The sequence below is a fragment of the Podarcis filfolensis genome (genome assembly GCF_964270895.1).
Source record: "Podarcis filfolensis genome assembly, chromosome: 2".
NCBI lineage: Eukaryota > Metazoa > Chordata > Lepidosauria > Squamata > Lacertidae > Podarcis > Podarcis filfolensis.
Genome location: NC_139605.1, coordinates 21,507,569 through 21,531,933, shown reverse-complemented (window position 1 = coordinate 21,531,933; position 24,365 = coordinate 21,507,569). Strand labels below are relative to the sequence as shown.

Sequence of the window (24,365 nt, the reverse complement as noted above, 5' to 3'; positions counted from 1 at the left end):
GAGTTATTCTGACTTAATCTAATCAAAAACACAACTGGGAACACTTCCTGCTCTTTCTCAAGTTCCATGTATCAGTGAGATTTATGTAAGAGTGTTTCCCATTGAACTCTGCCAATATTACTTGCACGGTGTCAGGGTTTCCCAGGAGTGGGATCCCAGATCCCACCATGCAGTGTTTGTTCGAACCACTCGCCTCATCCTGAAACAATAGCCACATCTTCTTGGAGGCATTCTCTTGATCTAGGGGCTGGGGAAAAGACTTTGTCCCATTGGGCCAGTCCGGAACTGAATTTTGAACGGATAGAAACTTTTGCCAGGAAATGGAGAAGCCATCTCAAATTATTTGAGTATAAATGTTCTTTACAGAAACAAACCTTTAAATTTATTTATCTTTAAATAAATAAATGTGTGTGATCTTCCCATCAGGAAGTTATGCCTAAATATATTCAGAGGACCCAATTTTTACACTCCTCGAAAGGAAAGGGTGGGGGAAAGCACAGTTATGGCTGGATATTTTTTACAAAAGGAGGGTACAGAAGATGGTTTTATGTGTGAAACAATGCCGGTTAATTATCTTGCACTGAAGTTGGAAACTTGCTGTTCATTTAATCGGGATTAGAGCAGTGAGCCTTTGGGGCGATCCACGGAATTGGGAATCAGGTGGATAAGTAGATTTCTTTCTGCAAAGCTCTTTGGATATTTCTCTGGAGGTTGAGCTACATCCCCACATTTTATTTTATTTTTTGTTTCAGCTTTTTTCATTTCTCATTAAACTGGGAAGTTGATACGCCTTGTGATACAAAATGATTGGCGTACTCAGCCGGTGCCTCTCCTAGTGTTGCTTCACTTCTCCGTTTGGGAATCTTCTTTCTTTGTTTGTTTGTTTTCCAGCAATGTGGCTGATTATGTAGAACGCTGTGTTCCAAACGTGTTTTGTTCTTCCTTTATAGTTTTGAGTCTCCATTACTGATATCAACACACTGCTGTGGAAGCTGGGCTTGTCAGATAATATGAATGTCTGGGAGGCTTGGACAAAAAAACCAGTACAGGCATTAAAGTAATACAGTCTGTTTAGAAAGCAAATTATGCTGTTTAATTTCTTAGATTGCTTGAAATGAGCAACAGACCAATACTTGTATATCCCTGACGGCATGGCAGTTGGCTTGATTCTGGCATGGGGAGCGGCTGCAGTGGGAATTGCTAACGCTATGGAGCGACATTGCAGCAATTCAGTGATGCAATAACTGGGCCAAAATATCCCGTTCTGCCACTTGTGTGATAGGTTACAGAGCTTTCTCAGATGTAACAAGCACATGAGATTAGATAGTAACTGAATCTCAGCCATGATCTAAATTGTGAGGCCAGCTAATTGCAGGTGGAGTTTAATTGCAAAGCCCATCCACCCTGAAATCTGATTAATTCTTAACCTCACACATAAATTATTTTAACAGTAAGTTAACCGCAATCAGGCATCTGCAATTATGCTTCCTAGAAAAGATATAACAGCTGGTGATTGCAGTTGTAGATTTATGGGACTAGAAGGACTGAGATCATCATGTTGTCCCATCCCCCTCTAAAGAGACAGCTCTTACATTGTCTATACTCTACCTATTGAAAGCTTAACTTCTATTGGAGGCGTCCAAACTACAGCCTTTAGGGAGTCCAGCTGTAGCACATAGTCCAGGAACCATTATGTTTACCTTACACAAGAATACTTCACTTTTATCCTGGACCTGTCTGCACTCAATCCACATGTCTCTTCATTCATACTTTTTAATGCATGATTGACTGAGGGAACATCTCTTATTTGAGGTGATTCTGTTTTAGACAATATTTATGCTATTGTTGTTGTGTTTTTTAAAAAACCTATTGGTAAGAAAAGGTTAAGTTTGAGGTCTTGTGGCATTATTAAATGTTTTTTCCTGAATGCTGGGGGCTCTGGCACATTAGTTATTGATTAAATCCTCCTGTCCAGATGAGGTAATGAAGATCTCTAGTACTGCTAACTCCCAGCTCAGAAATAATGAGTCTTGCCTGGAAAAAATCATGCCATTGAATTAAGAATCAGATGGTTTGGGCATCAAATGAATAAGTGAGCTTTTGTTTTCTGGTTCATAACCCTTGATGCAGCCAGAAGACTCTTCATTTTGTAACTATGGGGCTAGAGGGTTTTTAAAATATCAATGAAAATAGGCTATATTGTTTCCCTTGTTTGTTTCAGCTACCTGGTGTGTAGAAAAGTGAAGCCTTCGCTGTATTTTTCTCAGACTTGTATTGATATTGCATTCACAGCTGATGGGCCAACAGATACGATTCCTCGAGCCTGTCAGTTAAATTCAGATGTGCCGCAAGTTACCCAGCTGCTGAATATGAACAAGCTACGCCCAGCAGAACAAAAATGTGGAGGTCGGCTCTTAACTTCACCGGAATTAGGTAGGTTGTAAAATTAATTTGTGCTTATTGGATATGTTGGTGGCCTTGTAAGAGCATCAAAGCTGCTTCTCAGTGCATGTCCCCTGTTTAGAGACATTATGTTACATGCAGGTCCTACTGCTAGAATCAAGTGTTAGCAATCTTAATGATTTTACATGAGGACTAGTTTACATGTTCCCCTCTGAATAAGAAAGTACATAGAATGCAACCGCTACCACTGGGCTTATGCCATTATCTCCATGTGTCACGCTTTCTTCTCCTCGGAGCGTTCAATTACACGTGAGAAAATGTGTGTGTGTGTGTGTGTGTGTGTGTGTGTATGCATGCACTAAACCTGTTTTTCACCCTGGAAACTTCAAAGCCTGTGATAGGTTTTGTCCCTCTCCCCCAAACTGGATCTCAGTTTACATGCACTTGCTCCAAGCAAAGTAACTTAGTAGGAGCCTTTGAGAACTGATTCCGTCTCTGTCTGCATAGCCTCACCCCACGATCTGCGTAACCTGGCCTTAGATTCCATTTCTCGGTTAGGTTATGGTATGATGAATTGTTGTGAAATGGGGTTTTTATAGATGGATTGATGGTACCAGTTCTAAACACCTGCTGATAACGGGCCAGGAAGAAAAAAAACCTCATAAAAGAAGATGGACTTTGGATAGTCTATTAGAGAAAAAGGGCACTGCATAAATGCGTCTTTCTATAAGCCCTTCTTATAGCTTTGCTCAGATATGGCAATGTGAGATGCTCTTGGAGTGTATTAATAAGGTAGTGTGCTAGACAGCATCTTACAAAGTAGAGACATCACCTTGCCAACAAAGGTCCGTATAGTAAAAGCTATGGTTTTCCCAGTAGTGATGTATCGAAGTGAGAGCTGGACCATAAAGAAGGCTGATCGCCGAAGAATTGATGCTTTTGAATTATGGTGCTGGAGGAGACTCTTGAGAGTCCCATGGACTGCAAGAAGATCAAACATATCCATTCTTAAGGAAATCAGCCCTGAGTGCTCACTGGAAGGACAGATCGTGAAGCTGAGGCTCCAATACTTTGGCCACCTCATGAGAAGAGAAGACTCCCTGGAAAAGACCCTGATGTTGGGAAAGATGGAGGGCACAAGGAGAAGGGGACGACAGAGGATGAGATGGTTGGATGGTGTTCTTGAAGCTACCAGCATGAGTTTGATCAAACTGTGGGAGGCAGTGGAGGACAGAAGTGCCTAGCGAGCTCTGGTCCATGGGGTCACGAAGAGTCGGACACGACTAAACGACTAAACAACAACAACAACAACAATGGTTTTCCCAGTAGTGATGTATGGAAGTGAAAGCTGGACCATAAAGAAGGCTGATCGCCGAAGAATTGATGCTTTTGAATTATGGTGCTGGAGGAGACTCTTGAGAGTCCCATGGACTGCAAGAAGAACAAACCTATCCATTCTTAAGGAAATCAGCCCTGAGTGCTCACTGGAAGGACAGATTGTGAAGCTGAGGCTCCAACACTTTGGCCACCTCATGAGAAGAGAAGACTCCCTGGAAAAGACCCTGATGTTGGGAAAGATGGAGGGCACAAGGAGAAGGGGATGACAGAGGACGAGATGGTGGGATAGTGTTCTCGAAGCTACCAGCATGAGTTTGACCAAACTGCGGGAGGCAGTGGAAGACAGGAGTGCTTGGCGTGCTCTGATCCATGGGGTCACGAAGAGTCGGACATGACTAAACGACTAAACAACAACAACAACAACAATGGTTTTCCCAGTAGTGATGTATGGAAGTGAAAGCTGGACCATAAAGAAGGCTGATCGCCGAAGAATTGATGCTTTTGAATTATGGTGCTGGAGGAGACTCTTGAGAGTCCCATGGACTGCAAGAAGAACAAACCTATCCATTCTTAAGGAAATCAGCCCTGAGTGCTCACTGGAAGGACAGATTGTGAAGCTGAGGCTCCAACACTTTGGCCACCTCATGAGAAGAGAAGACTCCCTGGAAAAGACCCTGATGTTGGGAAAGATGGAGGGCACAAGGAGAAGGGGATGACAGAGGACGAGATGGTGGGATAGTGTTCTCGAAGCTACCAGCATGAGTTTGACCAAACTGTGGGAGGCAGTGGAAGACAGGAGTGCTTGGCGTGCTCTGATCCATGGGGTCACGAAGAGTCGGACACGACAAAACAACTAAACAACAAAGTGTGCTTATCCATGGTTCTTAAGCTTTGAAAATAGGGTCCAGCATGGCTGGCCCACCCATGAGGCAAAATGAAGCCTTTGCCCCAGGGCTAAGTAACCAAACAAACCCCTGTGTTGCAAAGAGAACCTCAGCAATGTCTAGGTAACACGATGGTCATCGTGTTGCCTAGACATTGCTGACTTGCCCCAGGGTTGGCAGGCTTGAAACCATTGGGAGGGATGGCCCACCTCCTCCCCCACTCCCTAATGCTAATAATAATAATAATAATAATAATAATAATAATAATAATAATAATAATTTATTATTTTCACCTCGCCTATCTGGCTGGGTTTCCCCAGCCACTCTGAGCGGCTTCCAACAGGATATTAAAAACACAGTAAAAGATGAAACAATAAAAACTTCCCTAAACAGGGCTGCCTTCACAGGTCTTCTAAAAGTCAGATGATCATTTATTTCTTTGACATCTGGTGGGAGGGCGTTCCACAGGGTGGACGCCACTACCGAGTAGGCCCTCTGCCTGGTTCCCTGTAACTTTGCTCCTCGCAGTGAGGGAACTGCCAGAAGGCCCTTGGAGCTGGACGTCAGTGTCCGGGCAGAACAATGGGGTTGGAGATGCAGCTTCAGGTATACTGGTATACTCCTCCCCCCCTCGCCAACACCTCCTTGGTCACTACACCTCACTGTCTTCTGACTCCTCCCCCTTTGCCGCCTCCTCCACCTCTCTCACCACTGCTGTCTTTGGCTCCCTGTGTAGCCTCCTTTTTCTCCCCTTTTTCTCAGGCGCAGGGGGGTGGAGCGCAGCAGAGGAGTCATGGGGGGGCAGGGGAGGAGGTGTCAGTGGCAGCGGGGGTGGGGAGGGGCACTGTTTTGCCTCAGTGGCAAAATGTGCTACTCTAGCCCTGGGGCTCAGTACAGTGGTACCTCGGGTTATAGACGCTTCAGGTTACAGATGCTTCAGGTTACAGACTCCGCTAACCCAGAAATAGTACCTCTGGTTAAGAACTTTGCTTCAGGATGAGAACAGAAATTGTGCGGCAGCAGCAGGAGGCCCCATTAGCTAAAGTGGTACCTCAGCTTAAGAACAGTTTCAGGTTAAGAACGGACCTCCAGAACAAATTAAGTTCGTAACCAGAGGTACCACTGTATAGCAAATTGCTGATGGGCTGCTTTGGAAAAGCAGGAAACAAGCACAGTATGAAGTTATTGGAGTCACCTGTCCTTTAAAATTGTCCTTTGAATGTGCCCTTTAAGAGGAAATGGTCACTTATGTAGTCTCTAAGTCACGTACCAATTTTGCTCACGGATTCCATCTAAAGGGGGAGGGGAATACTTACAAAGCGGTTGTCTCCTTTCAAGACCAAAAGAAGAAACCCTGCCATTAAATTCTGTAATGAGAAAAGATCTTTATTAATACGAACTACAACAAAATAAAGGTGAATAATTTAATTTAAAATACTGTGGCACTACTCCAGTGCCTAATATAATGAAAACAAAAAACGTAATAGAGTTCATTTAATTTTGGATAACCACTTAGGGGTATAATTATTTTTTATTTTTATTTCATCCTCTGTATGACAGCCTGTTCTACTTTAATTTTACAAGACATTTAATTATATGTTTGAATAAAAATTCAAGACTACACCCAAGAATCCCAATGTCTTTTATCTTAAAGTTCAAGGACACTATGATGCATAACATAAAATGTAGGGGGGCAAGGGGAGTTGAGTTCATTGGGGCAGATTCATTGAGAACTTCTAATGACTCTATTAATTTTTTATGCATGAGATAAAAGCTACCTTGCAGATTATTCAACTTAAACATGTCCTTTATTAAGTGAATGTGCATTACTATGAACCCATGCAAGCCACAGAGCATAGGATAATTTCTATTTCGTAAGCTTGTATACAATAACGCAGTAAGCATCAGCAACCTTAGTTACCTTGGTAGTGGGTAGCTTATATATACACAACATATATACAGTGGTACCTTGGGTTACATACGCTTCAGGTTACATACGCTTCAGGCTACAGACTCCGCTAACCCAGAAATAGTACCTCAGGTTAAGAACTTTGCTTCAGGATAAGAACAGAAATTGTGCTCTGGCGCCGCAGTGGCAGCAGGAGGCCCCATTAGCTAAAGTGGTACCTCAGGTTAAGAACAGTTTCAGTTTAAGAACGGACCTCCAGAACGAATTAATTACTTAACCCGAGGTACCACTGTACACCACTAGGACTTGTGGGGTACTGTATCGAGTCAGTGCTTTCTGAATTCATGAAACACCATCCAGTCAGGCCTTGCACTTTTCTGGGGGTCCCCCCCCCCGTCCTAGTCTTTTTCATCGGTCATTTATTTTGAATGGGAGCAAGAGCAAGAGTTGGTGTCTGATAATGATTCTGCTGATTACAAATAGAAGGTAATGGGATACCAAGCTTGAAAAACCGATTGTTTTGGATTGGCTTTCATCAATCTTAGTAATTTCAGTGCCATACAGATGCAGAGAATGTACATTCTGCTTGCCAAGAACTTTACATCTTAGAAAAATAAGATGGATTACGTCGATATAATCTGGAAGTATATATATTTGGGAGGGGAAAGAGTATATAACAGTTGTTTACTCTTTCATATAATGCCTGCAGTATTAGAGATGGAGGTGTTGTTCTTTACATATATTCAAGATTTTAAGTCACTCTGTTGTGTCTATGTATGGTTTCTCATTTGGTTGTGGACATAGGCAGGAATCAAGGTGTTACAGTCCCAAGTTGTTTGCCAAGCAACAGTTCAATATGCCAGCAATAAACAAAGTCTTAGAAGTAATGGTGCCACGCTTCCCTGGAACAGAACACCAGAGCCAGACTCAAGGCTCTCTTCCTTGATACTGAGGACCTCTTCAGTATGCAAGTAGACAATGCCCTAAAGAAGCTTAAGGACCATGGACAGCGATTTTGGATGCTCCTTCACACATACATGTACGCATCTTCTTGGCTAGCAGCTGAGCGTGTGAATTGACACCAGTGGGTTACATTTTACATGATATGAAGGTTCAATGTGTAGTGGTAGGTCTGTTACGGTCTGTTCGCATGTGGAAGTCTACACATAATTCTCCGTTAATCAAGTAATCAGCATGAATGTATGAACAAGGGAAGCTTTCCTGGTGCTATCATTACATATATGTAGGCAACAGGCAAAAACATTCTTATTCCACCAGCAGTGGAGTGGCTGGTTGAGACAGATGGGGAAGGGGAACAGAAGGAAGACCTAAGGGAGGGCTGAGGCCAGGGAACAGAGGCAGGAGGAGGCAGACACCACCCCATCCCAGGATACAGCTGCTTCACATGGGAAAGCTGGGCTCCCAACTCTCGTCTCCTGGGATGCAGCATTGGAATCTGAGGAGGACATCAGCCAAGCATTGTGGGCAGTGCTGCATTTCTATGAAAAATGGTGCCAGTATGCATCATGCCCCCCATCCCACCACCACCATCATCCCGCTGCCATTTGCCTGCCCACCCGCTCACTTGCTCCCCCCTTGCACCTTTGCCTACCGCTTCCCGCAGCATTAGTCACAGCCTCCTGGACGTGCTTGTGCACAACGCTTTTATGATCACCAAAGCTCATGCCAGAAAAGTGCCTAATGATCATAAAAAGGTCACGCCAAAGCAAAGTCAGTCAAAGGAGAAAACAGATTTGCTTACTTATTGTTATTTAAGCATCCATGTTTAGTCACACATTTGCCTACTTTCACTGTGTAAATAACTAATAATAGGTGCATAAGTCTCGTTTCTGCCCTTCTTACATCCACAAAGACAAAGGGAAAGTGTCTGGAAATTGTGTTGCTCCTACACACACACACACACACACACACACACACACACACACACACAACTTCCTTACAAAAAGGTTTTCTATTCTCTCCCTCCCCTCTAACATTTGCTAGACTGAAGTTTGTAATTCACTGTGTACAACTAATTTCCCTGAATTACAAATATAATGATATACTGTTGAAGAGCAATTCTGTGTTTTGAATGCTTTCAACAAAATTAATAAAACCAGCATGTATCCAGTTAATCATTGCGTGTGTAATTTGACTAAAAATTTTACGCTCTTAATTCCTTCAATTCCCAACCCAGATTAAGTACTGACTGTTAGTCAATGTAGGACTGTAGGAAGTAATTCTGCACCCCCCCTCCCCATTAATGGGACCGTGGTTTAATTGAACACAAAATCAAGTCTGGTTGCTTAAATTGAGCAGTTCAACTTGCTAATGACAAGATGTAGTGGTCCACTAAGCACAAATCAAAACTGGTAATTTACTTAAAAATTAGCACTCTCTTTGCCTGAGTGCTTTTATTTCCACAGAAGCAATGCTCTGAGCCCCCCCCCCTTGCTTTTAACTCTACATAGGTGCACAATACTGTCCACTTCTAATTGTGAATCATTCTTTGATAGCATACCTTTTTGCCATCCTGCATATCTTTGTGCTGCTTATTATATCCATGTTTGCTCATCCGCACATCATATCATTATGCTTGTTTTCCATGGATTTAAAAACTGGGATTTCAGGGACCGTTCAGATGTTCAAGATGATGCACAGGAGTCAGTCCAGAATCACCATGGCTGACACGTGAAAAGCAGCTTCACCTAATTGAAGGTGCCTTGTACCCAGTAATACTAATAAGGGCACTTGCCAGTTTGGCTCCTGTTTGTCCAAGACAAGGAACAGAGAACGTTTGACTCCAGTTGCTGTTGGACTACAGCTCACCTCATTGTTGGCCATGCTGACTGCGACTGATAGGAGTTAAAGTCCAGCATCTGAAGGGTCAATGGTTCTCTATCCCTGCTCTAGACAAAGCCTTTTGCTGTTGTGACACCTAACATTTCTAGAACTCATTATAGTTTAAACTCTACCTCTGAAATAAAGGATGGCATGCACAAGCAAGAAAAACTTAGCTGAGACGTTCAAAGCAATATCTTCAGGGTTTTTGGAAGACCAAGGTTGGTTAGCAGATCCAGAAAAGATACCATGTTCTCTATCAATGGCTAGATGGTTAGACCTATCTGATGTTTTTCTTGCATCAGTTCTTGCCACTGGGAGTGGGTTTACTATGTCTGACCCTACCTTGTTTTGGGGCTACATGGTACTTAGTGCTACGTGTGCAAAGGCATGTCCAAAGTGTATCCGTTTGCGTCCAGTAATATGACAAAAGATATTGTGCTATTAAAAGAGGGTCCATTTTTTGAGTCGTTGGTTCTTACTGTTTCATCGGACCAAAGGAATGTTAATTTTTTTAACATTTTCAGCATCTGCATTTGCACATTCTCACCACATCCTTTCTGACAAACAGCAAACAAGTGCCTTAAAAACTGAAATGGAAAGCTTACTTAAGTCGGTTTAAAACGTGGCTAGCTAGTAATAGGTATGCTTCCTTCATGGAGAGCATTTCTAGGAATAGATGCATTACACTAACATAGATGAGCTGCTAAGCTATAAAAATACCCCACTTTTGTGATTTCTGTGATTGTCAGGCCTTCATAATTTTATATAGGAATAACTCTTAATAGTTTCATATTAATCAAAGTATCCATATGTGATGGGATGGTGAGCTGCTTGTGCGTAAAATCCTGATCCCTCAGAGTTTGGCTAAGTTCCCAAACCTCTGTCTGTGATGGAGCTCCTTAAGCATGGCTCCATCAATCGCTCGTAGAATCGGACAGTGGGCGTTTACGGAACTTCTTCCAGCATAAAAGCTCCTTAACGGAAACGCGTCTTCTGGACTCTCGGCGTGACAGTTTCCGCCGAGGAGTGGGTGTCCCTACGGGAGGTCCTGAAACCTCCCCACTGTTCTCGCTTGAAGTGTCTCTGAGCCCTCCCTCCGACTCACTTTCCCTTGGAACTCCACTTCTCCCCCTGCTGGTCCCCTCCTCCGCTGAGTGGTCTCTCTCACCCTCCATGAGCCCTTTCACCTCCTTCGTCTCAGATGACAGTTCCCTGACATCCACCTCCCCTCCAGGGCCCCCTTCACCCCCTTCCCTCCCCTCCTCTGCGGGAGGCGAGGGAGCAAAACCCCTGAAGGAACCTCCCTCATCTTCCGAAGTTTCGAACACTTCCCTCCACCTTTTGCTGTTTCCGGTTTCCAAGTACTCCTCCTCCTCGGAGTCTGTACCTCCTTCCAACTCCGATTCCCTGAATCCCTCCAGTTCCTCCTCATCGTCGGTGGTGCCAAAGTACTCCCTCCGGAACCTCGCTACTGGCTGAGGTTTCCTGGGGAACCTTTGGTGGAACGTTTTGATCAAGATCTCGTCATGGACCTCCTCTGCCTTCACCCAGGTGTTTTCCGACTCCGGTTCCCCTGGAAACGCCCTGGGGTGGCACCCATAATTAGCCAAAAAGGGGCTCATCCCGGTGGACACATTCTCTGCATTATTGTAAGCAAATTCCGCTAGTGCCAACTTTTCGACCCAATCGTTTTCTCTGTCATTGACATAACACCTCAGGTATTGTTGAAGGATACCGTTTGCCCTCTCCGCCTGCCCATTGGTCTCAGGGTGCCTGGCAGTCGAAAAGTTGACCTCTACGTGCAACAAGCTCATAAGCTTCCTCCAGAATCTGGACGTGAACTGTTTCCCTCTGTCGGAAACCACCCTCAAGGGGGCGCCATGCAGCCTAAAAATATGTTCTACAAACAATTTCGCTGTCTCTTCCGCCGTGACTGCATGTGAGCAAGCTACAAAGTGACCCATCTTAGTTAACAGGTCTACTACGACTAGTATGGCGGTTTTCCCCTGGGATTTGGGCAGATCAGTCATAAAATCTATCGACACCGCCTCCCACGGTCGTTCTGGTGTGGGTAATGGTTCTAATAACCCCGCTGGTGCCCGCCTTTCTCCTTTGGCTCTCTGGCATTGGTCACACCTTCTCACATACTCCCGTACATCCTCCCTCACCTTGGGCCACCAAAACTCCCTGGTCACCAACCACATGGTCTTGTGTTGCCCAAAATGCCCCGCTGTGGGATTGTCGTGCAGCTGTTTGAGTACTCTCCCCCTCAATTCCCCTTCGGGTATATATAGCGCCCCTTTGTAATACAATGCCCCGTTTCTTTCTTCAAAACCTCCGGGGTCTTCTCCCTCTCTCCTTAAACCTCTGAGCTTATCCTGGGCGTACTCATCATTTACCGTTCCCTCTACCAGTTCTCTTTGCCCCACCCAGGCCGCACCACACACCCAGTGGTCCTCTGGGATAATATGTCTCTCTTCTGGCGCTCCCTCCCCCTCCAAATATTCAGGTTTGCGAGAGAGAGCGTCCGCTCTGATGTTTTCTGGACCTGGCACATAGCAGATTTCAAAATGGAATTTGGAGAACTCCTGGGCCCATCTCACTTGTCGTTGGTTGAGCACTCGTGCCGTTCTCCAATACTCCAAATTCTTGTGGTCCGTACACACTTGCACCTTATGCTGTGCGCCAATTAGTAAGTGTCTCCATCTCCGGAACGCTTCGTGAATGGCGAGTAGTTCTCGGTCATATACCGTGTAGTTCCTCTCGGATTTGTTCAGCTTACGCGAAAAGAAGGCACACGGTCTCCATTCCGACTTATTGCTCCCTGGCTGAAGCAGCACCGCCCCCACCGCCCGGTCTGAGGCATCAGTTTCCACTCTCATGGGTTTTTGTAAATCCACATGCAGGAGCTGTTCTTCCGAAGCGAATGCCTTTTTCAATTCCTCAAAAGCGTGCTCCGCCTCCCCCGTCCAAACGAATTTCTTCTTGCTGCTTAGACAGTCCGTGATGGGAGCCGTTAAGTGGGCAAAGTTCTTGATGAATTTACGGTAAAAGTTCCCAAACCCTAAGAAACTTTGCACATCTTTTTTCGTTTTCGGTGTCTTCCATTCCAGCACCGCCTGGACCTTGCCTGGATCCATGGCTAATCCCTTGTCTGATAAGCGGTACCCCAGGAATTCCACCTCCTTGGTGTGGAACTGACACTTCTCCAATTTCACCCACAACTGGTTTGCTTGCAGCTGGCTCAGCACTTCCCTGACATCCTTTACATGCTGCTCCTCATTCTCTGAATATATCAGCACGTCATCGAGGAAGGCCACACAATTCTTGTAGAGCAAAGGTCCCAGTACATGGTTCATGAGCGATTGAAAACAGGCGGAGCCTGCTTGTAATCCAAAGGGCATAACGAGATATTCGAAAGCCCCTAGGGGGGTGAACATCGTTGTCTTCCATTCATCCCCCTTCTTTATTCGTATCAGGTTGTAAGCTCCTCTCAGGTCCAGTTTCGTGAATATCTTTCCCTTCCTCACCCTGGTCAAAATGTCATCAATCCTGGGCATGGGGAAAGTCACTGGTTCTGACACGGCATTTAACCGCTGGTAGTCCACGACCAATCTCGGTTTATCCGTGTTTTTTTTGTCCACAAAAAACACTGGGCTGCCCCCCACCGCTCTGGACTCTCTGATGAAACCTCTCTTCAGGTTTTTGTCAATAAACTCCCTCAACTCCTGCATTTCCCTGTCTGACATGGCGTACAGCTTGCCCACGGGGAGCTGGGCCCCAGGGACCAGGTTAATTTGGCAGTCAAAGTCTCTATGCGGTGGTAGTCTATCTGCTTCCCTTTCGCTGAAGACCTTGCTCAGGTCAGCGTATTGTTTGGGCACCTTCCCTTTGTCCGCCACTTCCGTCCCTGCTAGGGAGGCTTTTGCCCCTTCTGGCACCTTCCCCTCTTTGCAGTGTTCCAGGCAATGTGCTGACCCAAAGGAGACCACTCTCTGATGCCAGCCCACCAGCGGGTCATGCAACGCTAGCCAGCTCATTCCCAAAATGACTGGCGCCCCTCCCAGGGTGGCTACATTGAACGCTATCCTTTTGGTGTGCCTTGCCACCCTCATAACCATTGGGACGGTCTGTAGGCTAACTTCTCCCCCCAACAGCTCCCTCCCATCGATCGTGGTGACCTGCAGGGGGTTGCTTAAAGGGAGTGTCTGTATCTGGTGTTCAGCTGCAAACTCCTTGCTCATAAAATTACAGGAGCTGCCTGAGTCCAACAGCGCCTTGGTCTTCAGTGGGTATCCGTTTGCCAGCTCTAGCCACACCTCTATTACTAGGGCTGGTCTTGGAGGTTCCGGAGTGGGCACTTTTACTGCTCCTTGGCCTGTCTGCAGTGCCCTGACAGTGGCAGACAGGCGTTGGCTTTTACTGGCTCCTGGACTTCCTCCTCCCTCCCCCCAACAGCTCCCGCCATCCCTTGCCATTCCTTTCTTTGCGGGCAGACTCTGGCAAAGTGACCTGGCTGCTGGCAGAGATAACATTTCTTGGCGCTCTTTCCCTCCTTCTTCCTCCCTTCACTGGGATTTGAAACTGCGCGCGCGCGCGCTGTTCCAACCTCCATCGGCTCTCCGGGCGGGAAACTTGGTTCTGGAATCTCTGGAATGCGGAAATCCCTCCAACGCTCTCCTTTCCCCTCCCGCTTCTCCAAGGCTCTTGCCTCCTGGCACGCTCCAATGGTCAGCGCTGATTTGGTCAGCTGGTCCATAGACTCCGCCCTGGGCGCCCGGGAAAGTTCGTCTTTCACCGCCGAAGAAAGCCCCTCTTCAAAGAGCATTTGAATGGGTTCCGCCGATAGGTCCCACCCCAATTTATGTATCAACATTGTAAACTCAGTCCAGTACTCACGAACCGATCGGCTCCCCTGTTTGCAAGCCATCAATTGTCTGCGCACCAGTCCCTGTTCAATCTCGCTGGAAAACATCAAATCCATGGCGCGAAAAAACTTCCTCGCGTCCTTCAGCATGTCACTATTCCCTGCCATCAGGGGCCTGACCCAGTCTCTCGCCCCTCCTTCGAGATGGCCAATCACAAACGCCACTCGCGATGCCTCATCGGGAAAGTCGTTAAACTGCAGTTCGAGAGCATACTGCATCTCTGTCCTAAAGGCTTGGTAGTTCCTGGGGTCCCCCCCAAACTTCTGCACCATTCCTGGCATCTTTCTTGCTAGTGTAGCGCCTTTTGCCTTTTCTGCATCCTGCGCCCTCCTTTCTTCTAGCCTCGCCGTTTGCATTGCTAGCTGGAGTTCCAACACTCTGTACCTTTCTTCCAGACTTGGACTTTCTCCAGCTCCTGCTGCTCCTCCGGCTCCGGCTGGGTTGCTCATGATGCCTCTCTGCACAAGCTGCTTTCAGGGACTGTCCGATTGCTGTGATGGGATGGTGAGCTGCTTGTGCGTAAAATCCTGATCCCTCAGAGTTTGGCTAAGTTCCCAAACCTCTGTCTGTGATGGAGCTCCTTAAGCATGGCTCCATCAATCGCTCGTAGAATCGGACAGTGGGCGTTTACGGAACTTCTTCCAGCATAAAAGCTCCTTAACGGAAACGCGTCTTCTGGACTCTCGGCGTGACAGTTTCCGCCGAGGAGTGGGTGTCCCTACGGGAGGTCCTGAAACCTCCCCACTGTTCTCGCTTGAAGTGTCTCTGAGCCCTCCCTCCGACTCACTTTCCCTTGGAACTCCACTTCTCCCCCTGCTGGTCCCCTCCTCCGCTGAGTGGTCTCTCTCACCCTCCATGAGCCCTTTCACCTCCTTCGTCTCAGATGACAGTTCCCTGACACCATAGCTTGATAATTATAGTTCCAGTTTTGATTTTGAAATTTGTTTAAAATTGTAAATCGGCTGTAGAAGTTATCAGCCATAGCCAATTTTACCAGTCAGATCTGCCTGCATTTAACTGTGCAAGCAATGAAAGGTGCTTGTCTGCATGGAATTCCATTAGTTAGTTGCCTGCATGCAGTTCCTTCTCGCCTATAGCTACTAGGTGTGTGCTTAAGTACAAGATGGCACAAATACTCAAGTTTACAGATATACAACCTCCCAAAGTGTTGGCCTGTAGTAAAGAGAAGCCATGAGTGCTCAAAAAGATTGCAGTTTTGGGAAAGAAATACAAAACAAAAACATATTTGGCTAATCTAATTTTTATTCAGCCTTTCCCCAAGCTCAAATTATCATAATCCGTAAATATAATGACAGTATAATTGCAGATCCAAAAATACCTATACTTATTTCCTGAAACATTACGGTAAAAGAAGATATTATAATTCAATAGCTAAATTAATGAGCATGGTGAATCTAAAGATTTAAAAATGACAATGTTTAAAAAGGCAATTAGGCAGTGAACCCCCAGGTTTCACCATCTAAACTATAGCCCTTGGTAAAGTGGTAAAGTAATTAGTGGGTATATTCCTGACCTATGCCAAGTTCTTTTTTCTTTTCTTTTTTGTTAACCACAGAAAATAAAATGCCTGGAGCTTCAGAGTTTAATCCAATCTTTAGTTTTAACCTTGCACTATGAATAGGAGATGAGTTCTGCTACTGTCATTCCCTCTCTTTTCAAAGACCCCAAATCAGGCCTTTCTGGAAGTGAGCACTTTGATAAGTTTAAGCTTCGATTTATTTATTTTTAAAAATCTTTTAAACTTTCTTTTTTATGTTGTTCCGGTCCTAATCAAAAGCCCAAATTACTTTTTACTTTGCTTTTAACTATACCTTGTTGCTCAATATAGCAGATGACTTGTACATGTTGATGTAGCCAATTAATTGCAGTCAGTTAATGTGATCATGAATGGAAACTATTCATGTTAATCTGTTTTTATAATTGATAGGGGGGCAGAGAACATCACAAAGCAGTCAGAAAATTAAAGAAGCCGATGCTTAGCTGAAACAGGTCACCTCTCCTGAGGTTGCTATTCCACCACTCCTTGGAATGTTTGAATCTCCAGTCTTTCTTGTATGGGCAAGAGCCATCAAACAGTGGGAGATTATTCACTTTCATGAGATGAAGAAAAGTTGTGAAACAAATTTGGTGGGTAATATTAGCCAGTCCTGTTTCCATCACCAGGGAGTAAATTGGAATCTCAGGAAGGAAAAGCCTAATGATGGCTTGCCAATGTCCCTTGGGCCTAGCAAAATGCCTATTATTGTCTCTCTCTCTTTTAGTATGGCATCTTCCTTATTACTAAAGCATGTGAGGAAGGCCTGAGGGCAAGTACAGCTCAGTTCCACTAGTAATGTGTGGGGAAACTTGATGGCCAGCTTGGCGTTCATGTCAGAAAATAGGAGAAGAAAAGAAGCTTGTGGCATGTTAGGTAAGGACTATGGGAAGGTGGAATCAAATCAAGTGTCAACCCTGAACTGAAAAGGTGAAATAAGTCTGTGCTATTGTTTAAAACTGGAGGAGACGCTTGAGAGTCCCATGGACTGCAAGAAGATCAAACCTCTCCATTCTTAAGGAAATCAGCCCTGAGTGCTCACTGGAAGGACAGATCGTGAAGTTGAGGCACCAATACTTTGGCCACCTCATGAGAAGAGAAGACTCCCTGGAAAAGACCCTGATGCTGGGAAAGATGGAGGGCACAAGGAGAAGGGGACGACAGAGGACGAGATGGTTGGACAGTGTTCTTGAAGCTACCAGCATGAGTCTGACCAAACTGCGGGAGGCAGTGGAAGACAGGAGTGCCTGGCGTGCTCTGGTCCATGCGGTCACGAAGAGTCGGACACGACTAAATGACTAAACAACAACAAATTGTTTAAAAATGCATAACATCATTTTTCTTCCATTGATAAACAGAGTATTAATCACTTTGCAGTTTTTCTTTCCAAGTTGTGTCTGGTTGGTTTCCCTCTGCTGAATGAAGGCACCTGTCTACAGAACGAGGAGGGAAGCATCTTTTGGAAATTTCCCCTCCCTTTTTAAGCCCCATCTTGTTCTGCTCTTGAGATTTGGGGGACTGGAAAAGATGGGATGGGTACATGGATTCCTACAGGAGGGAAGGAATAGTCAAAAATTGCCTCCCTCCATTCTACTGACATATTCTTTCTTTTGGTTGGTAGGGATCCTGGTTGAATAGCACCCTCTGTCTTACAGTTTCATACACAATAAACATATTTCAGAAGGAAAGTTGAATTTATTTAAGCTTCAAAGTTTAATACTTCTATTGATGGCCAGTGTTTGACAGTATACTCAGCATTTGATACATCTTCAGCAAGCTATCCAATAGTATATCTAAGTGTTTCTCTTTTTCTGTTTAAATGTGCATTTAAAACTGATTTCCCACTAGTGACATAAATGAATAGCCAAACATGTTCAATTCAAAACACAAAGATACAGTTTGAGTTCTAAATTATTGCCCGTTGCCAGTTGCTGTGCCCAGTCCTTGCTCACAGCACGTTTTTGTCATATCACCTGACTTCTGCTGCAAGAACTTCATTTGAGATTTTCTTTGGCGTGGTTTAACCAGAGTAGATGCTTATGACGATACATATGATTTCTCCTTGTTAAATTATATGCACCACTCCTTATAAATCAGTATGATCACCATGCCAGTATTAATTGTCTACCTTATTTTTTTAGCAGACCATCTATTAAACCGGGGATTGGGCACGACACGAAACAGTAAAAATCAAGACGTATCCCACATTGCATTTGGATCTAAGGTTCTTGGGCCACCTCCACCTTCAGGCCGAAGGTTCAGCTCAAGGGCATCTGGGGAGGTAGGAAAACAAACTTAAGAAGAGCCTGCTGAAACAGGCCAAAGCATCATATAGTCCAGCATCCTGCTCTCCTAATGGCCAATCATTTGCCTATATAGGAAGCCTGTTTCTTTAAACAGTGAGCTTCATTGGAAGCTCTGTACATTAGTAGTAATCTGTACATTAAATTGACACAACAAAACTGATGCCGTTAATAAGGAAACAATTCTAAGATATATAATAGCTGTTGGTGGAGATGATATGTTAGCCAAAGGAAACGGTATGTGTCAAGTCATAATATCAGGAAGCAGTGCTTGCTTTTGTTTGTTTGTTTGTTTGTAATGGTACTGGTACAGGGTACCATCACCTTTTTGTTGTTGCCCATGGCAGCCATTTTGTGTCAGTACTCAACATTTCTATCAGGGTGTGAGTGATGGCTGGGATAGCACAGTTGGTAGAGATTGAGACCCTTAATCTTAGCACCGTGGGTTCAAGCCCTATGTTGGGCAAAAGATTCCTGCATTGCAGGGGGTTGGACTAGATAACTCTCATGGTCCCTTCCAACTCAACAATTCTATTATTTTATGGCACATCATGAAAGAACAGGCTTGTGGGAGTATATGTTCCAGGCATATTCTGGGTTAGGGCTGGTTGTGAAATGAAGTAAGAATTGCCCTTAAGGGGCTGGCTATGGAAGGACATGAAAATTTGGGAAGCATATGCTTAGCAATCTTTTTTAAATAGCTGTATAAGATTTATCTCAGCAATAGTTCTAATATTGGAAGAGGGAGAAAGGAGGCAGAAAGAAGAAGGAGACATGTATAATTTAGATTGTGTAATGTGCCCAGAGCCCTTAACATAGCTGGACATATTTTTAATGGAGATGCAATTTTTTTTGCCAGTGGACTTACAGTGGTACCTCGGGTTACATACGCTTCAGGTTACAGACTCCACTAACCCAGAAATATTACCTCGGGTTAAGAACTTTGCTTCAGGGTGAGAACAGAAATCGTGCTCCAGCAGCACGGCGGCAGTGGGAGGCCCCATTAGCTAAAGTGGTGCTTCAGGTTAAGAACAGTTTCAGGTTAAGAACAGACCTCCAGAACGAATTAAATACTTAACCCGAGGTACCACTGTATTTTTATGTTTCCTTCAATTGTTTATTTTTGAAATATAACAATCTAAAACAGATCCAGAGCGAGAGTACTACCTCCTGTCCCTATTGTGAATTGGCTTCTTTACTATGCCTAGCCTTTGAAACACGTCACAAAGCCAGTTCAGCCTCCATCTTGAAGAGAGAGAAAAACAAGCTGACCAGGAGACAAGTTACACAGTAGGCAAAAGCGTTTGGGAAAAGGAATCCTCACCCACAGTTAAGGTCCAGGTTTCTCACAATATTCTCTCAAATGTAAAAGTACAATAGAGAGCTCAAAACATGTGAGTGTGAAGTATTACTTTGTCTGAAGTGCCACCAACATGTTGAAGTACAGTGGTACCTCTACTTACGTGCTCCTCTTTTTATGTATCCTTTGGGATACGCACGCGGCAAACCCGGAAGTATATTTCCAGGTTTTGCTGCACGCACATGCACAGTAGCGCTCTATCGCACCATGCGAATGCGCAGAACAGGCACCCCTGTTTGCGGAAACCTTGGGATCCAACCAGAGCTCCGGAACGGATCCCGTCTGCAACCAGAGGTACCACTGTACTATCAACATTTCTTTGCTTGAAGTACTATCAACACCAATAGCAGTAATAGTATTGCTGTGATTTTGTGGGTGTTGTGTGCTTAGCAAAAGTATGTGTCCATGCACGAACACAGACACAAAGTGACTTTGATAGATTTTACAATTTTAAAATATTTTCTGGTGCTTTTAAGTTTGAGCTGGTTTAATTGTTGATACTTTGCCTTCTCTTAAGAACTTTTTTCCCCCTGAAAGGTAACAAAATCTGGCAGCATCAGAACTAACAGATCATGCCAAATGCCAGCTTTGGAAAAGGGAAGAGAACCAATTCAAGACATCATCAGCTCTGAACGATCTCCCTCGCCACTTGATATGGCTTTAGATCAAGGAAACAAAGAAAATGTTGACAACACAAGTCCAATGTCACTGGACAAGGGTAAGGCACTAATGTGATAACTGTAAAGGGTGACATGCGGCTGCAAGAAGGTTTTTTTGTATATGTGATGTTTAAAATGTTCATTGATTCGTTGTGATAGCTTCAATAATTAACAATCATATTGATAGCTCTAATTGTTGTAAACAGTGCTTGTTCCTTCCCAGCTCGTCATGCTTTTCTCCTTGACCTAATGTGCTTCTAGGATAATTGTGCTAACTTAGTTCCATAATCATTTTCTAATAACACTTTTATCTGCTTTGCTCATGTTGTTTTATGCTACGTTAGAATATGAGACATATTCTAGATGTGAACATTATCAATTGTGCATTCCCATCTATGTAAGGCTATTGGTCATTTGTTTCCTGTATAACCATCTTCCCATGATAAGCCTATGAAGTATTCAGTTGGTAAATCTGTAGTAGTGGTTCCACAAAACTGCAACTTGTAATTTGCAAAGCTCGGCTTTCAAGACATTTTTTTAAAGCGACAGCGTGAACCAGTCCTTAGATTTCTGCATCTAAGATCAATCAAGAAAGTGGAAGTGCTGGAATATTACTATTATTACCATGCCATCCTTGTACATGATACAGTACAGAATTGCATAAGCAAGATGTATTGGTCCCTGTTCCCAGTGAACTTACAATTTAAAATAGACCGTGGAGGAGAAGAAGAGACATGGGTAGTGGGAGGAAAATGTGGGAAATGCATTTAGATATAGATAGATTTCAGCTGGGAATAAGCAAAGGGGCCCATAGAATTTGGGTGAAGTTGTTTAAGGAAGCATGAGACCCTTGGTTGGTGACATATGAGAAGAGTTGGAAGAGTATAGAGAAGAAAACAAGAAGCAAGGATGAATATACATCCCAGATAGCTTTAAAAATTAAGACATGGAGTGTGCTTGATACGGAAGGGAAAGGGATGCCAGTGAAGGGATCTGAAGAGGAGCATCACATGGTCTGGCAGAAGGAACAGATTCATTCTTTTGGCAGCTGAGTTTTGTGTAGAGATGAGAGTACTGAGGTATGAGACAGGAAGGCCAGAGTAGAGGAGGTTTCAGTAGTCCAGGTGGGAGACCGTTGCAACAGGAAGCAGACCGTTTGCTGGGGGACAGAGAAGAGCAAACCCATTGTTTAAAACATTGTACAACCCAACTTGACAACTGAATGAATGTGAGAAGCGATGAGGGAATAGAATCAAAGGTGATGGGCAGGCTGTGTGTCCAATCAACAGAGAGAATGGTAACATTCTCAATGGATATGAAAAGACTGATCAAAGGAAAATCATTATTGAGCATGTTGAATCTGAGATAGCAATGAGACACCCAAGTGGAAATATTAGGCAGGGAATCTGAACACTGGAGGAGATGTGCTGTTGGGAGATGTTTTCTTGCAAGTATCCAGAGAAGGGAGAGATGCTTAGAAGCCTGAAGATGAAGTCTAATGAGGAAATGTTGAAGGAGTTGGATATGTTTAGATGGAGAATAGACAATGAAGATGATATGACAACCATCTTCAAATGGCTATCACATAGTGATGGAGCAAACTTGTTTTCTGTTGTTTCAGATGGTAGGGCCTGAACCAGTGGGTTCAAATTACAAGAAAAAGGATTTAGACAAAACTTTAGGAGGAACTTCCTGATGGTATGGCCTGTTCAGTAGTGGAAGAGATTGCCTTAGAAGGTGGGGAACGCTCCTTCATTAGAGGTTTTCAAGCAAAGGCTTATATAATTCCCTATCAAACATGCTCTACTAATGGATTTTCCTGCATCGACAGGGGGGTTGGACTTTCAACTCTATAGTTCTACTGTTCTGTTCTGTTCTAACCTTGTGAGGGTAGCTTACACTGAGAGATCGCCAGTGAGCTTCATGACTTGAACCCAGATCTCATAGCACTCTTATTCATTACACCACACTAGCTCTTAAAGATCCCTTGAGAACTATATGCTGCTGCTCTGGATAGGTATCCAACGTTTTCTTCATACATGCATGTGCATCACATTATGCTCTGCCTTGGATGGCTTGTACATGCATATACAACTCTTAATTTATGAAAAGCACATTAATCAGCATAAAAAATAGACAGCTGATTGGGTGAACTGATCCCTCAGTTGATGAGAAGGATGAAATGAGCAAAGTGAAAGGGAATTCTGTGATGAATTACAGATGCAAATCATCACCGGATAAGCATGCAGTTATGAACGAACCCTGTTTTTTAGGTTCAGGCTTTTATGTATATACCTTCCAAATTTGCTTAAGGTTGCAACCCAAAACGTGTGTGTGTGTGTGTGTGTGTGTGTGTTTATCTCTACATACTATGCAGCCACGCCCTCCTGCCCTAGTAACAGAGAGTGGTTGTAGAAGAATATGTTCAAAAAGTGATGGCCGAAAAGGCCCTGAGATAGTCAGTGCTCTAGCACAATTTTTATGTTCTTTAGCATCTCTGCTGTCCCCGAATAAAAGAATAAATCTCTTTGTTTCAAAGGATTCTAAAGCAATTCACATAAATGTCTGCACTGCAGGGATTATGGAAATCAAACACCCTGCAACAGAATTTGCTTCAGAGCATTGATAAAGATTTGCAGGATTAAACGAAGACTACCAGAGCAGTGCATATAAATAAAGAACTCCCATGCTTTCATGATTAAAGAGAAAGAACTAAAAATAAATTATTCTTGTAAGCCCTTATTAAATTTAAGCACCAAAAGAACCCAATCATCAAGAATAGTGAAACTTTTTACTTGTCCTAGTTAGTTACAAATGTCTGCCTTTCATACTATTACATTCGATATCTCTGTGGAGCAGGTTTCATTTTTAAAAATAAAAAGCCAAAGTGGTTAGCTTGCCGTGCAGTTTGTCTTCTGGGCAGTGAGACAGCTACTTAATGAACAATTGGTCTCCTGTACATACCAATCAAACCTGTGCCACCACATTGTTAGCTCCTAGTCACTCTGGTCAGCTTTATAATGACCTAAAGCAACTAAGGTGTGCAAAGGTGTACAATAGGAAACACTCCAGATTCATCACATGGTAGGCAGGAAGAGGCAAAATGGAGACACAAAGAAATTAGGACATTGCTGGCAGCACAGAATTTTCCCCTCAGCTTTTCCTGACCCACTTCACCTCTGCTCCAAGCAAAGCATCATCTTCTGTTATTCACTTAAATTTATAACCTGGCTCTTGTCAAAGTCTCAGAACAACTAACAGAAATATTTGATAATTCAAATTAAAGTCTGTTAAAAAATCTTAATTGCTGAAAGCCTAATGTTAACTTTTTCAACCTCTACCAGGTTAACTTTTTCAGTGCCTCTGAAATGTGTATGCACAAATTCATGATAGTTCTCTAGCCAACGTTTGTAGAATTCATTGTGGTGGTCTCATCTCAAGATTATGTAAGCCTCAGTAGTAGGGACTAGTTCCAATCTGATTAGAAGGTCTGCAGCCTTTTGAGTTGATAGAATTGTTGAAAGGAGCTTCTGGTTATCAGTGCAACTGGAGTCCAAGAATCAGAAAAGTATGAAGCAGGCACCATACTGCCAAAAACCTTGTGATCTGTGATCCATCCCATCCTTAGCCCCACAGCTTTCCTAATGATTCCTTCCTCTCCAACACCTCCTTGCCCTCACAAAGCAGAAAGACAAGTCACGTACATGCCCAAATCTCCAAACCACAGCCTAAAAGTTCACACACAGAGAGAGTTGCAGGACTTTTAGAAACATGGAAGAACCTTGATTTATCTAATCTCTTACTGCTTCTCCCATTTACCACTCTTGGTATTGCCTCCCGTCGCTTACAAAGGTGTGGGGAACTTTTGGGCCTCCAGACATTGTTGGATTGAAGTTCCAGTTGGCCCCAGCAAGCATGTCTAATGGCCAAGGATTATGGGGGTTGTAATTCAGCAAAGGTTACCCACAATTGATGTAAAGTGTATAAGTCCCATTCTCTTAGGAACATGGCTCAGGCCCGAAAGGAAAACCCCTAAGGAACTAGCTTTTTGTTCCTTGATATTCTTTCCTTGATACTGCAGTCAGTATGTCTATAGTGAATAATATATGAACAACAGAAAATGCCTGAAATAATTTGCAGTCTCATGTTAGAATCCTAAGAATCCTGTGTGTGTTGTTGTTT

General features: G+C 44.0%; 1 protein-coding gene across 7 annotated transcripts in view; it reads left to right on the top strand.

The window, feature by feature from the left end:
* The window catches only part of CFAP20DC (CFAP20 domain containing), a 148,558-nt gene that overhangs the window by 58,832 nt on the left and 65,361 nt on the right, over positions 1-24,365 (top strand). For 3 of the 7 annotated variants that reach the window (XM_083600938.1, XM_083600936.1, XM_083600939.1), the window contains 3 exons: positions 2,293-2,433; positions 18,003-18,142; positions 20,062-20,242. In XM_083600938.1, the coding sequence (XP_083457064.1) occupies positions 2,293-2,433; positions 18,003-18,142; positions 20,062-20,242 (462 nt within the window). Of the gene's footprint in view, positions 1-2,221; positions 2,434-18,002; positions 18,143-20,061; positions 20,243-21,804; positions 21,943-24,365 lie in introns of those variants that run through there. The other 4 variants (XM_083600937.1, XM_083600940.1, XM_083600941.1 and 1 more) reach the window with 3 other exon arrangements.